Source organism: Anabrus simplex, chromosome 2 (assembly GCF_040414725.1).
Source record: "Anabrus simplex isolate iqAnaSimp1 chromosome 2, ASM4041472v1, whole genome shotgun sequence".
NCBI lineage: Eukaryota > Metazoa > Arthropoda > Insecta > Orthoptera > Tettigoniidae > Anabrus > Anabrus simplex.
In genome coordinates, this window is record NC_090266.1 from 586,148,104 (window position 1) to 586,170,318 (window position 22,215).

General features: G+C 40.1%; 1 protein-coding gene across 1 annotated transcript in view; it reads right to left on the bottom strand.

The window, feature by feature from the left end:
* stac (C2 and C2B_Munc13-like domain-containing protein staccato) overlaps positions 1–21,554 on the bottom strand; it is a 338,745-nt gene extending 317,191 nt beyond the window's left edge. Inside the window, exon 1 of the mRNA XM_067140968.2 lies at positions 21,458–21,554. Within this exon, the coding sequence (XP_066997069.2) occupies positions 21,458–21,522 (65 nt within the window). The 5' untranslated portion in view covers positions 21,523–21,554. The remainder of the gene's footprint in view (positions 1–21,457) is intronic.
* Positions 21,555–22,215: the final 661 nt, after the last annotated feature.

Genomic DNA, 22,215 nt, shown 5'->3' on the forward strand with positions numbered 1-22,215 from the left:
GTCAGTGCGACGTAAAACAAATTGTAAACATTTCTTTTTGCGGTGGTGGGAACCTTGTTTAATTGAGAAAAAATGGGTTCCACATTACAATAGCACATTAGATGTGCCAGGTGTGCCGATACTCAAGAGTATCTTCACCGTAAAGCATGGTAAGTATGCACTAAACAAGTCCACGATCAAGCGGCTGTACGACAAGTTCCAAGAGACGGGGAGGGTTGCAGATGCATTCAATAGTGGTCGACCGAAAGTACTAACACCAGAAAAGTTTGATTAACTTGCAAGCTGCATATTCTTTGAGTCCCACGAAGTCTGTGTGACGCCTATCTTGCCAGTCTGATCTCTCCGCTGGTAGTGCTCACACGGCACTGCGCTAGTGTTAAAAGGTGCATCCGTACAAAGATTCGTGCTGTTCACGAGTTGTTTCCCGAAGACAATGGAAACGTGTAGCTCTCTATACGTGGTTCCCGGTATCTGTAATGCTAAATGGGGAAGAACTCGATCATTGGGTTTGGTCTGACGAGGCATGGTTCCACCTTGATTGGTATTTGAATGTACGGAATTCACGCATTTGGGCTACGAAAAATCCACATCAACTGCACGAGTCCCCTCTGCACACACAAAAATTGGGTGTTTGGTGTTCAGTTTCACATAGGCGAATCGTTATCACAATCTCTCATGGCTCAGCGAACAGAGAGCACTACATAACTTACAGACTGTGCAACAGTTCGTAAACACTATACCTTGTAACTTTTTGATAAATATAAATAAAATAAATAATAAAATAATTAACTGAATAAATAACATTATATAAATAAATAAAATTACTCAAAACCTTCAAAAAATACTTGAAATAAATTAAATTAATTTAAATGTCCGTAGTATGGGCGCCAGAGTTCACCAGAATGGATCCCTCGAATTTAGATAGAGCATGATAATTCTTTATATCCCAGGGCGTGTACATAATGCTGCGTACTGGTACATCTGCTTCAGGCCTTACCTAAACTTCTGAAAACGACTAAATAGGTAGGAAATGCACCTAGGTTCAACAATAACTCCACTGATTCTAAAATAACTAACTACATTCTCAATAAAACCCGTGCATGGGCACCTCATCAACACACCAAAATACACTTATAGTACACAAACAAAATATTACTGTAAGACTCCATATTTACAACAACAACAACAACAACAACAACAACAACAACAACAACAACAACAACAAAGAAAACAGTGGGAAAACGAAAGCGAGAACTAAGCCACCATTTGTAGTTAGTTCGTTGAACAATGTACATCTATATATATAAAGTAGCTTGTCCTGACTGACTGACTGACTGACTGACTGATTCATCATCGCCGAGCCAAAACTACTGGAGATAAAGAAATGAAATTTTGAGGATATATTCATATTAAGATGTAGGTGCTCGCTAAGAGAGGATTTTTGGATATTCCGTCGCTAAGGGGGTGAAAAGGGGGGTGAAATTTTAAAATGAGTGTGTTTATATCTCAAAACTTTAAAAGTTTAGAGATGTGAGAATTGGTATGTAGAATCTTCTTTAAAAATAAGGAAACACGTATTTTTTTGTTTTCAGACAATCCCAATAGGAGGGGTGAAAAAGGGTGAAAAAGGGGTTGAATGCCTAATCAGGATACCGCTGCTTATATCTCAGAAACTGAAGATATTACAGACCTGAAAATTGGTACTTTTGATCTCTTTTATAAAATAAAGAAACACGTATTTCTTTGTTTTTGGAAAATCCAATTAATGGGAGGGTGAAAAGGGGGTGAATTTTAAAAATGAGTGAATCTATATCTCCAAACTTTTAAAGTTTGCAGATGTAAAAATTGGTATTTAGAATCTTCATTAAAAATAAAGAAACACGCATTTTTTTGTTTTCGGAAAATCGCAATAGGAAACGTGAAAAGGGGTGAAAAAGGGGTTGAATGCCTTTAATGAGGCTACTTATATCTCAGAACCTGAAGATATTACAGACCTGAAAATTGGTGTTTGGGATCTCTTTTAAAAATAAAGAAACACGTATTTTTTGTTTTTGGAAAATCCAATTAATGGGGGGGGGGGGGGGTGAAAAGGTGGTGATTTTTTAAAATGAGTGTATCAATATCTCAAAACTTTTAAAGTGTATGGATATAAAAATTGGTATTTAGAATCTCCTTTAAAAATAAAGAAACACGTATTCTTTGTTTTCGGAAAATCCCAATAGGAAGGGTGTAAAAGGGTGAAAAATGGGTTGAATGCCTTTAATGAGGATACTTATATTTCAGAACCTGAAGATATTACAGAACTGAAAATTTGTATATGGGACCTCCTTTAAAAATAAAGAAACGCGTATTTTTTAGTTTTTGGAAAATCCAATTAATGGCGTTTAAACAGGAGTGACAAATTGGGGTGAATTTTTTGAAAGGCTGTATCTACAGAATATCTTGGAAACGTAAAATGTTACAGACGTAAAAGTGGGTGTTTGGAATATACTGTAAATGTAAAGAAACATAGGTGATTTGTTTTTTGAAACTCCATTTAAGGGGAACTCAAAAGGGGTGAAATTTTAAAATGAGAATTTTTACAGTATATCTCAAAAACTTAACATGTTATAAAAGTGCAAAATTGTATTTTTTATCTCTATTAAAAATAAAGTAACGTGTATTTTTAGCTTTCGGAAATACCACTTGGGTGGAAGGGTGGGGGGGGGGGTAAAAGTGACTGAAAATGGTGTTGAATTCTTTTAATTAGGCTACTGATATCTCAAAAATGAAGATATTACAGACGTGAAATTAGACATTTGGAATCTGCTTTAAAAGTATAGAAACACGTATTATCGGAAAATACAATGAAGGTGGGGGGGGGGAGGTGTGAAAGAATTGAAAAATTAATTGACTTAATTGTATGAGAATACATACATCTAATAAAAACTAAAGTTGTTACGGACGTGAAAATTGGTATTTGAATCTCCTTAAACAAAGAAAAACGCGTTTGGGGGGGGGGGACCATCTTGGAGAGCGAGAGTGAAAAGGAGTTGAATTCCTTTCATGAATACATGAAAATCAAAAACTGAAGAAGCTAGAGTCGGGATAATTCCTATTTAGAAGATCCTTTACTATTAAAGAAACAAGTATTTTTTGCCCGAAAATTCACTTACGGGCGGGGGGGAGTGTGAAAAGAAGTGAAAGAAAGTGAATTATTTTTATGGGAATACTTACATCTCAAAACTGAAGGTAACAGACGTGAACAATGGTGTTTGGAATCTCCTTTCAACATAAAGAAACACGCCTTCTATTATTTATTTTTTGGTGGGGGGTAAATTAAGTTAACGGCGGTGGGGTGTAAAAGGAGGTGAGACCAATTGATTTTACAGTTCAAAATGTACGTATAAGGAGCCTCCGTTGCTCAGGCGGCAGCGCGCCGGCCTCTCGCAGCTGGGTTCAGTGGTTCAAATCCCGGTCACTCCATGTGATATTCGTGCTGGACAAAACGGAGGCGGGACAGGTTTTTCTCCGGATACTCCGATTTTCCCTGTCATCATTCATTCCAGCAACACTGTCCAAATTTCATTTCATTTGTCATTCATCGATCATTGCCCCAGAGGTGTGCTTCGGCAGCCGGCACAATTCCTATTGTCGCCGTTAGATGGGGCTTTATTCATTCCATTTCCTACCCTGTCGAATGACTGGAAACAGGCTATATAGTTTCGATGTACTTATTCTGATCATAAACCGATCATTTTTAATCTTTCCTGGGTTCGTTTTCAACAGCCATCTTTTCATTCGGAGAACGTTCTTAGATTACAGTAGATTCTCCTGGCATATAAATAAATATTTAAACACATTTGAAATAAACGATAGGAATGAGATGGACTGTCAAATTGTTCACCTCTATAATAAGGTCAATAATGCACGGAAGTATGTCATTGGTGTCGGCAGAAATCCCGCACACTTGCCTACGCGCGACAATGGTGCTGGTCACATTGTAACAATGACACTGGCAGCAGATGTAATTTACCGCCACGTAGCGGTCTTGCATCTTGCTCTGGGGTCGAGAACATATTTTAATAATAATAATAATAATAATAATAATAATAATAATAATAATAATAATAATAATAGTAATGTTCTGGACCGTTGTCAAATGTGCGGACCACCCTGGAAACGGGTCCTGGACGTGTAATGACTAAGAATGCAGTCCGGCCGCGGGTTCAGTGCCGCGAAGGCACCCAAGACGACACCAAGCCGGATCTCCTGAAGGATTTGATTCATATTAAAAACGCTTATATGAAGAGATGGCAAAGATTTAGGGACCCAACTGACCGGGTGGAATATCTGGACCTAGCCCGGGAAGTACGAAATCGATTGCTGGAATGAAAGATTGAAAAATGGGAGGAAACATACAGTAATCTATTAGAAAACGAGTCAGATCGCGAATTTTGGCGGATTCTCGCAGAAAACGAGTCAGATCGCGAACTTCGGCGGATTATATATCTAAAACAATAAATATTCAATTGTAAATTTCAGTATAATACCGTAGCGAAGCACGGGTATTTTGCTAGTCTATATATATAAAATAGCTCGTCCTGACTGACTGACTGACTGACTGACTGACTGACTGATTCATCATCGCCGAGCCAAAACTACTGGACATAAAGAAATGAAATTTTGGGAATGCATTTATATTAAGATGTAGGTGCTCGCTAAGAGAGGATTTTTGGATGTTCCGTCGCTAAGGGGGTGAAAAGGGGGGTGAAATTTTAAAATGAGTGTATCTATATCTCCATACTTACAAAGTTTACAGACGTAAAAATTGGTATTTAAAGTCTTCTCTAAAATGAGGAAACATGTATTTTTTTGTTTTCAGAAAATCGCAATAAGAGGGGGGAAAAAGGGTGAAAATGGGTTGAATGCCTTTAATCAGTATACCGGTACTTATATATCCGAAACTGAAGATATACAGACCTGAAAATTGGTACTTATGATCTCTTTTAAAAATAAAGAAACACGTATTTTTTTGTTTTTGGAAAATCCAATTACTGGGAGGGTGAGAAGGGGGTTGAATTTTTAAAGTAACTGTAACTATATATATCAAAAATTTGAAAGTTTACAGATCTAAAAATTAGTACTGAGAATCTTCATTAAAAATAAAGAAACACGTATTTTTTGTTTTCGGAAAATCTCAATAGGAGGGGTAAAAAGGGGTGGAAAATTGGTGGATGCATTTAATGAGGATACTTATATCTCAGAAACTGAAGATATTACTGACTTGAAAATTGGTGTTTGGGATCTCCTTTAAAAATTAAGGAACACGTATTTTTTTGTTTTTGGAAAATCGAAATAATGGGGGTGTGAAAAGGGGGTGAATTTTTAAAATGAGTGTATCTATATCTCAAAACTTTCAAACTTTACAGATGTAAAAATTGGTACATAGAATCTACTTTCAAAATAAAGAAACATGTATTTTTTGGTTTCGGAAAATCCCAATAGGAGGGGTGAAAAGGAGTGAAAAGGGGTGAAAAATGGTTGAATTCCTTTAATATGGATCTTTATATTTCAGAAACTGAATATGTCACAGACCTGAAAATCGGTATTTGGGATCACCTGTATAAATAAAGAAACATGTACTTTTCGTTTTTGGAAAATCCAAATAGTGGAGGGTTGAAAGGGGGTGAATTTTTAAAATGAGTGTATCTATATGTCAAAAATTTTAAAAGTTTACAGACGTAAAAATAGGTATTTAGAATGTCCTTTCAAAATAAAGAAACACGTATTTTTTTGTTTTCGGAAAATCCCAATAGGAGGGGTGAAAAGGAGTGAAAATGGGTTGAATGTCTTTAATGAGGATAGTTATATCTCAGAAACTGAAGATATTACAGACCTGACAAAAGGTATATGGGATCTCCTTTAAAGATAAATCAACATGTACTTTTTGTTTTTGGAAAGTCCAAATAGTGGAGGGTTGAATGGGGGGTGAATTTAAAAAAAAGTGTGTATGTATCTCAAAACTTTCAAAGATTACAGATGTAAAAATTGGTACTTAGAATCTACTTTCAAAATGAAGAAACACGTATTTTTTGTTTTGGGAAAATCCCAATAGGAGGGGTGAAAAGGGGTGAAAAATGGTTAAATGCCTTTAATAAGGATCCTTATATCTCAGAAACTGGAGATGTTACAGACCTGAAAATTGGTATTTGGGATCTCCTTTATAAATAAAGGAACATGTAGTTTTTGTTTTAATAAAATCCAAATAGTGGGGGGTGAAAGGGGGGGTGTATTTTAAAAATTAGTGTATCTATCTCAAAACGTCAAAAGTTTGCAGATGTTAAAATTGATATTTAGATTCTCCTTTAAAAATAAAAGAACATGTATTTTTTTGTTTTCTGTAAATCCCAGTAGGAGGGGTGAAATGTGTGAATAAGCTGTAGAATGTCTTTATTGAGGATACTTATATCTCAGAAACTGAAGACATTACAGAGCAGACAGTTAGTATATGGACTCTCCTTTCAAAATACAGAAACATGTATTATTTTGTTTTTGGAAAATCTAATTAATGGGTTTTAAACAGGAGTGAGAAATTGGGGTGAATTTTTAGAAAGACTATATCTACTGTATATCTCAGAAACGTAAAATGTTACAGTCGTAAAAACTGGTATTTGGAATCTCCTGTTAAAGTAAAGAAACAGGTATTCTCGGAAAATCCAATGAAGGGAAGGTGGGTGGTGGGGGGTGAAAAATTGAAAAATTAATTGAATTAATTGTAAGAGGATACTTACATCTAAAAAAATATAAAGTTGTTACATACGTAAAAAGTGGTATTTAGATCTTCTTTAAAAATAAAACGACGCGTTTTGGGGGAGGAGGGATCGGGGAATAATCTTTGGGGGCGGGTGTGAAAAGGAGTTGAATTCGTTTCATGAGGACACATCTCAAAATCTGAAGATAATCGGTATTTAGAAGATCCATTACTATTAAAGAAATAAATATTCTTTGCCGGAAAGTTCACTTAAGGGGGTGGGGGGAGTGTGAAAGTAAGTGAAAAAAAGTTAATTATTTTATGGGAATACTTATATCTCAAAACTGAAGGTAACACACGTAAACATTGGTATTTGGAATCTCCTAATGCACTTATAAGGAGCCTCCGTGGCTCAGGCGGCAGCGCGCTGGCCTCTCAACGCTGGGTTTCCTGGTTCGAATCCCTGTCACTCCATGTGAGATTTGTGCTGGACAAAGCGGAGGCGGGACATGTTTTTCTCCGGGTAGTCCGGTTTTCCCCGTCATCATTCATTCCAGCAACACTCTCCAATATCATTTCATTTCATTTGTCATTCAATAATCATTGCTCCGGAGGAGTGCTACAGGCTTCGGCAGCCGGCACAATTCCTATCCTCACCGCTAGCTGGGGCTTTATTAATTCCATTCCTGACCCGGTTGAATGACTGTTGATTTTCAATGGACTTATTCTGATCATAAACCGATCATTTTTAATCTTTCCTGGGTTCGTTTTCAAGAACCACCTTTTCCTTTGGAGAACGTTCTTAGATTACAGTAGATTCTTTTGGCATATAAATAGAAATTTAAACACATTTGAAATAAACGATAGGTATAAGATTGACCGTGCAATTGTTCACTTCTATAATAAGGTCAATAATACACGGAAGTATGTCATTCGTATCGCCAGAAGTCCTGTGCACTTGCCTACGGGAGACAATGGTGCTGGTCATACTGTCATCAATGACAATGGCAGCAGATGTAATTTACCGCCAAGTAGAAGTCTTGCATCTTGCTGTGGGGTCCAGAACATTAATAATAATAATAATAATAATAATAATAATAATAATAATAATAACAATAATAATAATAATAATAATAATAATAATAATAATAATAATAATAATAATAATAATAATAATAATAATAATAATAATAATAATGTTCTGGACCGTCGTTAAAATGTGCGGACCGTGCTGGAAACGGGTCCTGGACGGGTAATGACTACGATTGCAGTCCGGCCGCCGGTTCAGTACCGCCAAGGCACCTAAGAGGACACCACGCCGAATCTCCTCAAGAATTTAATCCACATTAAAAATGCTTATAGGAAAGCATGGCTATGATTTAGGGACCCAACAGACCGGGTTGAATAGCTGGACCTAGCCCGGGAAATACGAAATCGATTGCTGGAAAAACGATTGAAAAATGGGAGGAACTTTGCCGTAATCTCTCAGTAAACGAGTCAGATCGCGAATATCGGCGGGTTATATATAAAACGTTAAGCATTCAATTATAAATTTCAGTATAATATCGTAGCGAAGCACGGGTATCTTGCTAGTATATGTATATAAGAACCATTCACTGTCTCTGTATCAACACGACTTGCCGATTCTCATAATCAGCACTTATAAAATCACACAGATACTGTACCTCGTAATACTGTGTTCACACACTTTAACACTTGTTGTAAAGATACATTTGAGCAACACACGCTTGTCGTTCCTGAACATAAATTATGGAAAGTCTGAGATATAGCACCTCCCAGCAGTCAGCAACATGTAATACCAGGCCACCACAAAATGATACAATACTAAGTTGTATGTCAGTCACTTCTCACAAACAGAAACATACTACGTTCCACAAACAAGACTACGTTCCACAAACGTTTGAAATCCATTCAAGTATAGTGCAGCAGTGTCACTCCAGTACCGTATATCCAGTTTCACTCCCGTATCGTGTGTCCGCACTACTTCATTCCCGTACAGTGTATGTGCACTCCTTCCTTCCCGTACAGTCTTGTGGTTTCCCGCCGTATGATCAACCTTTATAGACATCAGCATTCCCCTTCCTCTCACATGATACGCCTAGATTGATCCTGGTCAGCCAATCATGAGTGTATTCTCTAGTCAAGATCACGCCGTGGACTTCTTGCTCCCAAGACAAAAACAAACTCTGGGGTGGTTCACATGAGTCATAGTACTTTCCGAGTATAACATCAACAAGCTCATGTGATTCTGGGCTATTCCCATGATTCATAGAACTTCCTGACGACAACAAGTACATCTCATCAAACATTGGGGGTAGACACATGACTCATCCAAATTACCAGAGTTATTAAAGCAATGTTTTCCCAGCAGTTGTACAAAACAAATTACTCATACTACATATATGGAGACCTCCCAGCTTACAAATAATAATGACAAAATATACATCTGAAATACTGACTCTAATAATAATAATAATAATAATAATAATAATAATAATAAATCGAATACTGACCATAATATCTCTCACTTCTACATATAGTGCGAGGGTGTGATATATGTACAATCACAACCTCAATGTTAGTATAGCCTATAACCACAACGGCTGCCTTACGGTCACTGGCTATTCGAGCGTAACATCACGCAGATACCAGCTCTCCGATCGTGGGAGCACTTTCCTAAGGAATTTAGTGATTGCAATATGTTATAACCAAACAATTATTAGCTCATGTGTCCCCTATACCTGCTCAAACTGACCTCGTAAATAATAGATAACGAACACAATAATGTACAATACGAGAGCTAATCGTGTCACAAGACCGTGGTTATCGCTAATAGGATTTTAGTGGCCACACTACGCTACTGAAATCCAATACAGTAATCTGAGTTAAACAGAAGTGAGCATTAAATATGACCAATAATCAAACAAGCGAACAAAAGAAGGAACAAACAGTTATATTATGATAAATTGAATCTTACTTCAACTGGTAAGTTTATTTCCTTTATCTTCTTGACTTTCATCTCCATAACGTTGGCACGTTTGCTTCCACTTTTTCCTTTTTCTTCAAGTATGTTTAAAAATGTCATAGGAGCATATGTCCTCATTTTCAGAAATGTGGCTACCAGATCACTACTTAGATTAGGATCACTTGCGCATGTTAAACAAACTAGGTTCTGTATTGCTCCCAACCCTCTTCGTATTGTAACTCAGTGATAAGAACAGAAACGTTTCTCCATATATCGTACAGTTTGGGACCACTCAGCTGTCGACTCTGTAAGACCATCGTATGACAGACTTCGAACCCAGGACCCCGAACAATCCGTACTGCCGTATGTTCCTCCTATGTCTGTTTGTGAACTTAAGTATGGCTGAGTGCTTTCGTGGTTCTTAGCCATCCAACCTGCAATGTAACTCAAACCCTCGACCTCCACTTCAGTGTCAGTTTCACCGTCAAATGTTAGAACAGTACCATATTTGCCGTCTTCAAAACAGCTTTCAGTAGGAGTATATTCTAACTCACGACACGTTAATCCGCACTTGCCCAGCATTTGTGATGAGAAACCAGATTGTTTAGTATGTCTTTTGTCAGTCCGGCCCCGCGGTGTAGGGGGAAACGCGTCCGCCTGTCGCCCGGCGTCCCCGGGTTCGATTCCCGGACGGGTCAGGGGTTTTTAATTGTAAATGATTAACATCCCTGGCCTGGGGACTGGGTGTTTGTGTCGTCCATAACGTTCCTCTCCTCACATTCAACACTTTACACTTCCGTAATTCCAATTACACGCAGGTTCATATCATATGGTGCAAGTAACAGAGTCCTGCAGCCAGGCCCACCGCGCAGTACTTCTAACCCACGGGCTCCGGCAGCCCAGCCCGTGCAGTGCCGTTCTCTTCTGACGCGGCAGCGTACTTGCCCATAGCACTGGTCTCATACAGCACACCTCAGTCCACCGCACTGGGCGGGCTCAGTAGAATAACCATGAGTACTTCTCCACAATATCATGTGCGCCGTGCACAACGAAATGTTCACGTCACACTACTATTCGGATCATTCACTCTACGAATTTCCGCTCACTAATAACATATTTTAAAGTAGGCTAATCACATTTTGAAATTAAACGGTAGAGATTTCTCCTGCACTGTAATAATAATAATAATAATAATAATAATAATAATAATAACAATAATAATGCCGCCTCTGTGGTGTAGTGGTTAGCGTGATTAGCTGCCACCCCCGGAGGTCCGGGTTCGATTCCCGGCTCTGCCACGAAATTTGAAAAGTGGTACGAGGGCTGGAACGGGGTCCACTCAGCCTCGGGAGGTCAACTGAGTAGAGGTGGGTTCGATTCCCACCTCAGCCATCCTGGAAGTGGTTTTCCGTGGTTTTCCACTTCTCCTCCAGGCAAATGCCGGGGTGGTACCTAACTTAAGGCCACGGCCGCTTCCTTCCCTCTTCCTTGTCTATCCCTTCCAATCTTCCCCATCCCCCGCAAGGCCCCTGTTCAGCATAGCAGGTGAGGCCGCCTGGGCGAGGTACTGGTCATTCTCCCCAGTTGTATCCCACGACCAAGAGTCTGAAGCTCCAGGACACTGCCCTTGAGGCGGTAGAGGTGGGATCCCTCGCTGAGTCCGCGGGAAAACCCGAACCTGGAGGGTAAACAGATGATGATGATGATGACAATAATAATAATAATAATAATAATAATAATAATAATAACAATAATAATAATAATAATAATAATAATTATAATAATCACAATAATAATTGAAAACATACAGAAACTTTATCATAAACTAATATTCGTTTGCAATTGACATCAAGTTAACTGAAAATGAATCTAAATAACACGGAGCATATTCATAGGACTTCATTCGCGTTTACCTCAAAATAAAATATAAACATAAATGACGTGCAATATGCCAACAACAAAAACAAACCTGAACATACCTTTTACTTAGTGTGCGTAGTTTATTGGTCATTGTTAATGTGGTGGAATGGAATTACTGTGAATGAAAAGAAGAGCATCAGCGTTTTCTGGTTGTAGAAGAGAGCGTCGTGCGTTGGGAATGAAGCCCGTTGAACTGAAATGTCTCTCTGAAGCTGAACTTGATGCTTGCATACATATTACTTTCTTAGCGATCTGGTGAAATTTTGGATAATTTTGTCCATTTGTTCTCCAATAGGACGCTATATCTATCTTCGTTCATTCCACAATTTTGCTTTAAATATCTTTCCAGCTCATCTGTTGGAATAGGAGCATCATGAACGTCAGTCCACGAAGAAAACTTCATTTCTTTGGCAGGTTGTGGCATAGTCGTGAAGTCTGATGACACGGAAACATTAGAATGCCCGTCATTCAAGTACACTTCGTTCATCGTAAGTTTATTATCTAATCATAAAAAGACAAAATCAGTCCGACTCCTTTAATGTATACTAATATAATAAAGAGAGAGCGCGAATGTTGTTAGTTTGTGTATATCTGGAGGGTAATCTCAGAAACTACTCGTTGGCTGAACGGTCAGCATACTGGCCTTCGGTTCAGAAGGTCCCGGGTTTGATTCCCGGCCGGGTCGGGGATTTTAACCTTAATTGGTTAATTCCAATGGCACGGGGGCTGGGTGTATGTGTTGTCTTCATCATCATTTCGTCCTCATCACGACGTGCAGGTCGCCTACAGGCGTCAAATAGAAAGACCTGCACCTGGCGAGCCGAACCCGTCCTGGGATATCCCGGCACTAAAAGCCATACGACATTTCATTTTTCATCTCAGAAACTAATGGACCGATTCTAAAAGTCCTTTTACTAATGTAAATATACATTATCCATGGGGGACATGGGCTGTATTTTACTTTCAAAACAATTCGAGGGGGGGGAGCGACGGGGGAGATATAAAAATAATAGGCTAATATAGGCGAAATATCGAACTTGTCGTGCAAGGACGAGACTAAGCTCATTTTAAGCCCCTTAACCCAAAGAATAAATCTCGGTAACCCCTACGGACCCGAAAACCATGTTTTAAGGCCCTAAAACCGACCGTTATGGAGATATTGGCACCACACTACTCCTGCTCTCGGAATCGGATAAGAAAATTAACTGCCGTAACCATGGCAACGCCAGCTCCAGGATTTTTTTTGCTAGTAGCTTTACGTCGCACCGACACAGATATGTCCTAAGGCGACGATGGGATAGCAAAGGGCTAGGAGTTGGAAGGAAGCGGCCGTGGCCTTAATTAAGATACAGCCCCAGCATCTGCCTGGTGTGAAAATGGGAAACCATGGAAAACCATCTTCAGGGCTGCCGACAGTGGGACTCGAACCCACTATCTCCCGGACGCAAGCTCACAGCCGCGCGCCCCTAGCCGCACGGCCATCTCGCCCGGTCCAAGATTCTACAGCAGTGCGATTATGCATGTACGTTTGGCCATAGCTGTCAACCAAAATTTGTTCGCATAATCCCTGAGCATATCTACAATATATCTCAAAAACTTAACATGTTACAGTCGTAAAGTAAAGAGACATGTCTCTCTTTTTGTTTTCGGAAAATCCACGTAGGTGGGGGTGGAGGAAGGGCTGATAAAGGGGTTGAATTCTTTTTATGCTGATACTTATCTCAAAGAGCCTCCGTGGCTCAGACGGCAGCGCGTCGGCCTCTCACCGCTGGATACCGTGGTTCAAATCCCGGTCATTCCATGTGAGATTTGTGCTGGGCAAAGCGGAGGCGGGACAGGTTTTTCTCCGGGTACTCCGGTTTTCCCTGTCATCTTTCATTCCAGCAACTCTCTCCATTCTCATTTCATAGCATCTATCAGTCATTAATATATCACTTTGGGAGTGGCGACCCCATCGTACTAATAGCCTATATATGGCTCATTCATTACATCCCTGACCCGGTCAAAGACTGGAAAACAGGTTGTAGGTTTTCATTTTCACTTATATCTCAAAACCTGAAGATGTTACAGATGTGGAAATATGTATTTTTAATCTCCTTTAAAAATAAAAAACCTTCTTTATTTTTATTTTTTACTTGAGAGAAGACGTTCTCACGTGTACAGTTCTATGTCGCATGGTCATCTCAGCCCCAAAAGGCAATACCACAAACTTGGTTTACAAAGAGTTTCTGGGGTAAATGAAACTCAATTTTTCAATGAAGTTTTATACTTCAGGGATTTTCAGATAGTTTCTTAGTACAGTACCGAGGAACGATTACATTTAACAAATTACGAAATCCACGCGAGAAGCCGCGAGTAACTGCTAGTGTGTACATAAAGTTCACCGCAGATCGTACAGCACACAAAATTAAGTCTTTCCCATCACTGTCAACTGCAGGCTTCAATACCAACCAAAAACGACTTTTAAGTTTAGGATCCGGTTTTGAAGCCTTGTATAGTGCGGTTTTTAGTTCGTTTGTTGCTTCTTTTTTTAATTCACGATTTTTGCCACGATTTCATTTCTTTAGGAGCTACGGTCCACATTCGTTTCCGATAACAGGATAGACGGAGAAGTCAAACTGAAAACCACAGCAAATTTGATCGGCTCCACTCGACCGTAATGCAATGCACTCCGCTGCACGCAGTACACTGTACACATTGAAGCAGTCAGCCCATACAACTACCACAGCGCTGTCCTTGGCTCACCGCGTACGAATGACATAGCGTTGGCCCAGATCGGCCCGTGCGATAACGTCACGGGCTTCGTATGTTCGAGATTTGGAAAGCCCATTGCCGTTTATTACCGAAGCAGCGCATGGGTTGAGCCGCTCTGCAGGACTCTGGCAAGTAGGGGCAAACTACCTTTTTTGTCATCTTTTTATAGAAATCGGCGTAAATTACTTGCTTCCAATTCTTGAACAGTCCTCTCACCATCACAGCTTGCAATTGTGAATTGGGACCTATAATTTCATCCTTCAGGGGCATGGGCGCCCATACAACAGTTTCTAGAGGGGGGCCCAGACCTGGGGGTACGTAGTAATTTTAATATTTTGGAAGATAAATGGCGATTTGTATTCTGCGGTAGAATAACCCACGGTATCCGCTGCCTGTTGGTAGTGAACGGTACTACCGCTTTTACGTAATAATGACTTTTAAATCATTTTCTTGAAAGGAAAACACGTGTGACTACACTAGATTTTTGCCTTTCCCTGAGAGCTAGAGGGGGCCGCGACCTCACCTTGCCCCCGGGTATGGGCGCCCTTGTTCAGGGGTCATATTCGAAAACACTTTTAACGCGCATTTCGTCAAACTGGAGGACTGAAATTTTCTCGTGATCTTTATAGGAAACATCAGCAATCTTCATCATAATCAGAATATCTTCCAGGATTCCACTTCTGTTTCGCATGTCAATTTTTGAAGTCCATTTTTCCAGCGTTGAAATTCCAGGTAGAGGGTAATGCAGTTTTTGTCTCAGATAAATGTAAGTTTTCTTCTCTAGATACCTTGAAATGAAAGCCGCCGATATGTCTTCATCAGTCCAATTAACGCGTTTTTGCTGGTTTGTGAGCATCTTTATTTGATTTTCAGTAAAAATTCCTTTCATATCGTTCGCCACTTTTGTATGGATGCTGTGAACATAATTTTTTAACCTCCTACATTTAATTAACTCCGTACGCAAATTACTTATAGATACACGGCTTTGATGCAATTTTCTTTCTGCTGTCTCTAATTTCAGTTTTTTTGGGATCTTTCCTGGTTTTAATCCAGCTGTTATTGCACACAGCAACCGAACACCTCATACCAGGTATGTTTATATGCAACCCGAACCAAATCAATTCCAGTCAAACACAAAATAACACTGGCATAAGAAAGCAGTTGTTCACCACAAGGACTAGTCATAGAAAGCACAATCAAACTATAAAATCAAAACTGTAACTCACTTGCACATATTAAATAAAATCGCACACTACTTGTAACGTTCCAGACGTCACAGTGTAATTATGTTAATTTTATTATGTGTGATTAATTCAGGAATTTAACGTCATGATATTTATCTTGGTATGTAATTGTATTATAATTCATGGTTGATCATTTGCTCACTATCATTTCATTACTTTGTAATTACGACTTGTAAACGAGGGCTGAATATCCTAATATTCACTTAGATTCTTGCGACATTCGTTTAAATTTAACTTGCAGTAGATTTCCTCTATCTTGCCACATCACTGAGGAAGAAGGAAGGACAAATTTAGACATCAAATTCTGGGAAAAGCGAGCACGTGTTCAAGCGTTGTAACGACAGCTAATGTATTTCGACCATAATAATTCAAACTGATCACCGCCTATATTTTCAAAGGAGCGTCATGTTGCCAATGATACTGAGTGAAAGGGCTAATAGAAGAACAGTTGATATCATGGTTGGGACCCATCAACTCTAATATCTGGAATGGGGAGAGACGTGTCAACTGATTGGACCACGTGTAGCGACCTGTAATTAGAGCCAGAAAAGGTTATAAAAGGGCGTGTTGGAGCTCTTGGCATCATCTTCTTGATCTTCTTGATTATTCTTCTATCTTGTATTTCGCTTCAGGTCTGATAACTTGTCTTATGGTTGTTGTACCATAGTGGACTAGTGTGATAGTTTATCACTTCTACATTAATTACTTCGTTACCACGACGTGGTACTTAGGAATTTCTGAATGAGGGGTGTATAGCCACTCTCATCAGGAAGTACGTACAGCTCGGCTACTAGACCGGTTTGTACCAGTCTAAGACAATAGGTAGTATTAAACTAGATAGAAATGAAACTTCAGGGCACATGTTCAGTAAAGTTGGAAGGATCCTCTCCACATAACCCAAGGAGGTTTTTCTAACTATGACTTAGGGCTCATCTCCAATATATGGGATAGAGCATAATAGGGAGTGTTAGTGTCGAAGCCATCTTCCAATTAGTGGTCGGTGCACTTAGCAAGGCAGGAATGGTACTTAGCTGCAGATGAAGATATCTCAAAGACGACCGGTGATGTTCCAGCTACAAGGATGGAAGCTTTCCAAGGACCAGCAGAACAAGACTACATGGTGAGCAAGCGAGTTAAAAATATTGCAAGTTTTCGCGAAGTAGAGTCATTCAACTTTTTGTTAAATTCATTTCCTATTTTAAATTCAGTTCTCGTTAAACCGTCGTCATTTATATTCAATATAATAAATAGTATTTTTCTAGTTCACTTTAATCAATCTGCCTTAATTAGCCTTTTGATTTCTAATTCTCCTGCTTAATGATTAGTGCACTAATCACCCCTGTGATAAGAGTCCGTCCAAGCTTGATTATAAATTTTTATCTTTAAGTCATCAACTTAAAGATTGGCGCCCTTAGCTTGCATGGTTGCATTTCTCGTTCAATGATTGTTCTCCGAAAGGGGAAGTCACATACTCACATACTGTATTACTATACAGACTTTTAGCGAGACTGGCGGTGAAGGTTACTAACCTTGCCGGCGGGTAACTGACTGACGTCATAACCGAGCGTAGCCGAAGCCCTCCGAACGCACAAACTCCTGTTCTGGGCAACCTCTTATACACTAACCTTGACTATATCTGAAGACCAGCTGCAGAACACGTGGTTTCAGCAGGACATTATTACGGCTCATACAACCTACAACACCATGACTTTCTTGGATCAGTATTTTCATGGGCAAGTGATTTCGAAGGGGTTGTGGCTCCCTCGGTCTCCTGATTTATCCCCACCTGTTTTTTTACTTGTGGGGACACCTTAAGGATATCGCTTACAAAGTCACACTATTCTCTAACTGCAGAGAGAAATTGAGCGATGTGTTCACATTATTCCTCAAAAAACGTTACAATATGTTTTTTTTGCTAGTTGCTTTACGTCGCACCGACACAGATAGGTCTTATGGCGACGATGGGGCAGGAAAGCGCTAGGAGTGTGAAGGAAGCGGCCGTGGCCCTAATTAAGGTACAGCCCCAGCATTTGCCTGGTGTGAAAATGGGAAACCGCGGAAAACCATTTTCAGGGCTGCCGACAGTGGGGTTCGAACCTACTATCTCCCGAATACTGGATACTGGCCGCACTTAAGCGACTGCAGCTATCGAGCTCGGTACAATATGTGTTTAAGAGCACGCAACGTCGTATTGAGTTATGTAGATCTCATAATGGAGGCCACCTGCAACAACTTTGTAACTTACTCATTTTCCGATAAGGTTGTGTCACTTTTTGAACATCCTGTATTTTCTGCGGTCAACTGGAGGCTCAGTATAGGTAGACGGTAGCAGAGTGTTATGACTGCTACTGTTCATGGAAATCTAGTTATAATCACACAATATTGCCTTCTAGTAATAAAGAGAACTTTACTTTCATGGAGCTTCGAGCTATCAGAGACAAATGGTTCCTAACCGACTTTAGCAATTATAATGACAATACTGGCTCCATCTTGTTTTTAAGGGGTGATGATCTCTGATGTACCTATTACCTTAGTGACTGCTAATCACAACTTGAGGGATCTTCGGGTGTTCACTTTTCATTTTCCACTGGTGTATCATTTATTACTACTGTATAATATAGTCGGTAATTGACTGTGAAAGAATATACTATAACTGCGGCGTTATTTCTGTAAAGTAATAAAGTCTAAGCGTCATTAGAATTTACAATGCATGATTATTCTCTCTCGATTCCGTCGTCTTCAGAGACTGGGGAAGAAGAAGAGTTTACCGAGCGATCTGGCCGCGTGGTTTGCATCGGGAGATGGTGGCTTCGAATCCGACCGTCAGCAACCCTGAAGATGTTTTCTACGGTTTCTCATATTCACACAAAATGCTGGGACTGTACTTTAACTAAGTCCACGGCCGCTAACTTACCAATCCAAGCACCATCTCATCCCCCGTGTCACCATAAACCTTCTATGTGCCAGTACGACGTGAAACCATTAGCAAAACAAACAACAAATATTCTGTTATGATTCAAACATCAAATACATGCTATGCATCGGTAATCTCTAGATTGTTCCCGTCGCAACTCTGTCAGAACTGAGACCTCCTGTCCTATTAAGTCGACTGGCGTATGTTTTTTAAATAATTCCAACTTCTAGACTTCTTTCCTCGGTGGGGAATTAGAACATCGTGGCAGAAGTAAACAAGAAATTGCCAACACGTGCGTGCATTTTTTTAGAAAACAAATTACCAACCGACTCTCGGTATAGGAATACTTGAAGCGTTGTGTCCATTGCCAAGAGTGAAGTTAGTTTGTGTGATGTGGTCGAGTAGTGCAGGGAATTTTGTCCATGTCATTGAAAATATGATGGTTTGAAGATAGGATCTTATTCTTCCGCTTTTCACATGCCTTGGTGGGGTCGCGGTTGCCGACCCCCACACACATGAACTTGGCCCTGTTTTACGACCGGACGCCGTTCCTGACACCAGCATACTGTGGAGAGACGTAGTCACTATCGCGTGTTTCTATAGTGGTTGGTAGTACGGTGTGTTTTATATATACGAAAAGCAGTGTATTGAGACAAACGAAAACACCTAATACCCTCATCAGAGGAATTAATTGGACACTATTCAAATCCCTGACCCGATCGGGAATCAAAGCCCTGAGCCTCTAACCAAAGGCCTCAATGATGACCATTCAGCGAAGGAACCGGACGGTTTCAAGTCAGAGCGAGTTTATACGCTATATTTCATACTATTTTAAAGTGTGTACAGATGTGAAGAATTTCCATGTTTGTGTTGATATCTGTAGGTTCTTGTCCTGTATCTCGCAAGTAGTTAACAGGTATCGATTTCGTATTCTGATTGCGTACTTCAATGTGTTTTATATACTGTATTTTCAGAATTCCACTGCGTTGTTCAATGCACAATTTTGAACATCCACTTAATTTTAGTTTGAGTCCGGTTTCTTAGCTGAATGGTCAGCGTAGAGTCCTTCGGTTCAGAGGGCCTCGGTTTCAATTCCTGACCGTTCGGGAGATATCAGCCATGTCTGGTAAATTTCTCTGGCTAGAGGACTGGATGTTTGTGCTTGTCTTAATACACACCTCTTCATTTAGACAGCATACTACACAAACATGTAATGGCTGAATACTTTTCTCACAAAGGGTTAGCGTGAGGAAGGGCATTCAGTCGTAAAACTGGACCAAGGTCATACGTGAGTCACAGATTGCGCCTACGACATCGACAGGTTGTGGGAAAAGCGGTGGGGAAGGAAGAAAAAGTAGATTGCTTTTTAGTAAATAAACACCAGACAAGTGCTGTTTCTTAGCTGAATTTTGTTAAAGGCTTTATTCAGAATGCTTTTCATGTGCTATAACTGTGGAACGCCATCTTCAGAGCTATCGGTGGTGGAGTTTGAGCCTACCTTATAGTTACACTAATCTACCGGTTAACCAACTCGCTCGGTATAATTTATAGTTTTATGTGGTAATCCAAAGCACGAGATCTTAAAGCTCAAAGACAATGTGTGTGGACAGCGGGAGAAGAAGGAAATATCCTGTAGCTTGAGAAAGACTTTAAGTGTAGAGAAAAAAAGTGATACAAAATACAGTCACATATGTTAGCCTATAATGTGGTTGACGATACTGTTGGCACAGGCGAGTGTGGAACTATTTCTAGCCTCGTTCCGTGTGGCAATCTACACACATTAACGTTTCTTCCTCTTATGGATACAAAATATCCCCCCACAGAAGACACAACAGTTTTTCTACTTTTATGAGAATCAATTTAGAAGTATGGGCTCACCAAAGGAATTCATAGACACAAGGATGGAATGAAGATGACTGATCGTAAGGCTAAACGTTGCTGATGTAATATGGACTTCGTAAGTGACACCCATCATCAGCAAAGTTACAGGCTATGGCAATATAAAATAATGGCTTTTTAATTTGTTTGGATATTCAGTGTTGTAACATTCGTAGAACGTGCTGTGTAATACCCTCGGAAAACTGTCCAAAGTTACCCATGCTTTTAAAAATATTAATTAAAAAAGCACGTGAAATTTTCACTAATTTCCTACATGTTATCAATTGAATACACATACGTTTAAATTAGATAATTACCTTCCTAATAATCTTGGATGAAATAATATTTACTTTAAGCCTTGTAGGTTAGAAACGGCGTGGCGGGCGTGATTATTGAGTACGCCTGGCTTCTCACAAAGATGGTCGTGGCTCGAATGGCGGTCGGTGCTTGTAAAAGGAAATGAAATGGCGTATGGCTTTTAGTGCCGGGAGTGTCCGAGGGCATGTTCGGCTCGCCAGGTGCAGGTCTTTTGATTTAACTCCCGTAGGCGACCTGCGCGTCGTGATGAGGATGAAATGATGATGAAGACGACACATACACCCAGCCCCATTGCCAGCGAAATTAACCAATGATGGTTAAAATATCCGACCCTGCCGGGAATTGAACCCTGTACCCCTGTGACCAAAGGCCAGCGCGCTAACCATTTAGCCATGGAGTGTTTGATAGTGTGTTCGACAGACTGGAAAGCTTTTGAAGTTACATATTCCAACACAAGCAGACAATTCATTTATTAATCAATGTGTAACAAGCGAGTGTCCATGGAGGTTGTTATTCAAATCTCAATCACTCTACACGTCATTTCGGCATCGAAAAAGTCAAGTTTTTAATTTGAATTCCACGTAAAATTGTGGATATGGTGGATTGGTTTCGTATCGTGTGACTACTAACTCTCTACTTACAAAATTAGGTCTCTTTTGGCTAAATTCTGCGCTGAATTTCGTGCGGAAGAGAACGAAAGAAATACTTACCCGATACACGACTCGTTCGAACCAACTAATTCGTTACCTTCTGGTTCCCACAGCACTGTTTCCATTACCACACCACCCACAGTACGCGTTGTGGCTTGGAAACTCTCACAAAATACAGGACTGCAATGAACATTGTTTCTATCACACATGTTGCCAAGTCTGCGATCACAGGTTTATTTTTAAGCTGTTAATGTCACGATAGACAAAGCATGTTTGCAGGCTCCCCTTATATGAAACACTATGAAATAATTTATGGCAGCTCTTATAACAAGCAGCCTATTTATCATATGCTATCAAACTGATGTTTCCTTGTTCAATACATAATGACTAATTTTGATTTCTCTTAATATAATGGAACTGTGTCCGCCTCTGTGGTGTAGTGGTTAGCGTGATTAGCTGCCACCCACGGAGGCCCGGGTTCGATTCCCGGCTCTGCCACGAAATTTGAAAAGTGGTATGAGGGCTGGAACGGGGTCCACTCAGCCTCGGGAGGTCAACTGAGTAGAGGTAGGTTCGATTCCCACCTCAGCCATCCTGGAAGTGGTTTTCCGTGGTTTACCACTTCTCCTCCAGGCGAATGCCGGGATGGTACCTAACATAAGGCCACGGCCGCTTTCTTGCCTATCCCTTCCAATCTTCCCATCCCTCCACAAGGCCCCTGTTCAGCATAGCAGGTGAGGCCGCCTGGGCGAGGTACTGGTCATTCTCCCCAGTTGTATCCCCGACCAAGAGTCTGAAGCTCCAGGACACTGCCGTTG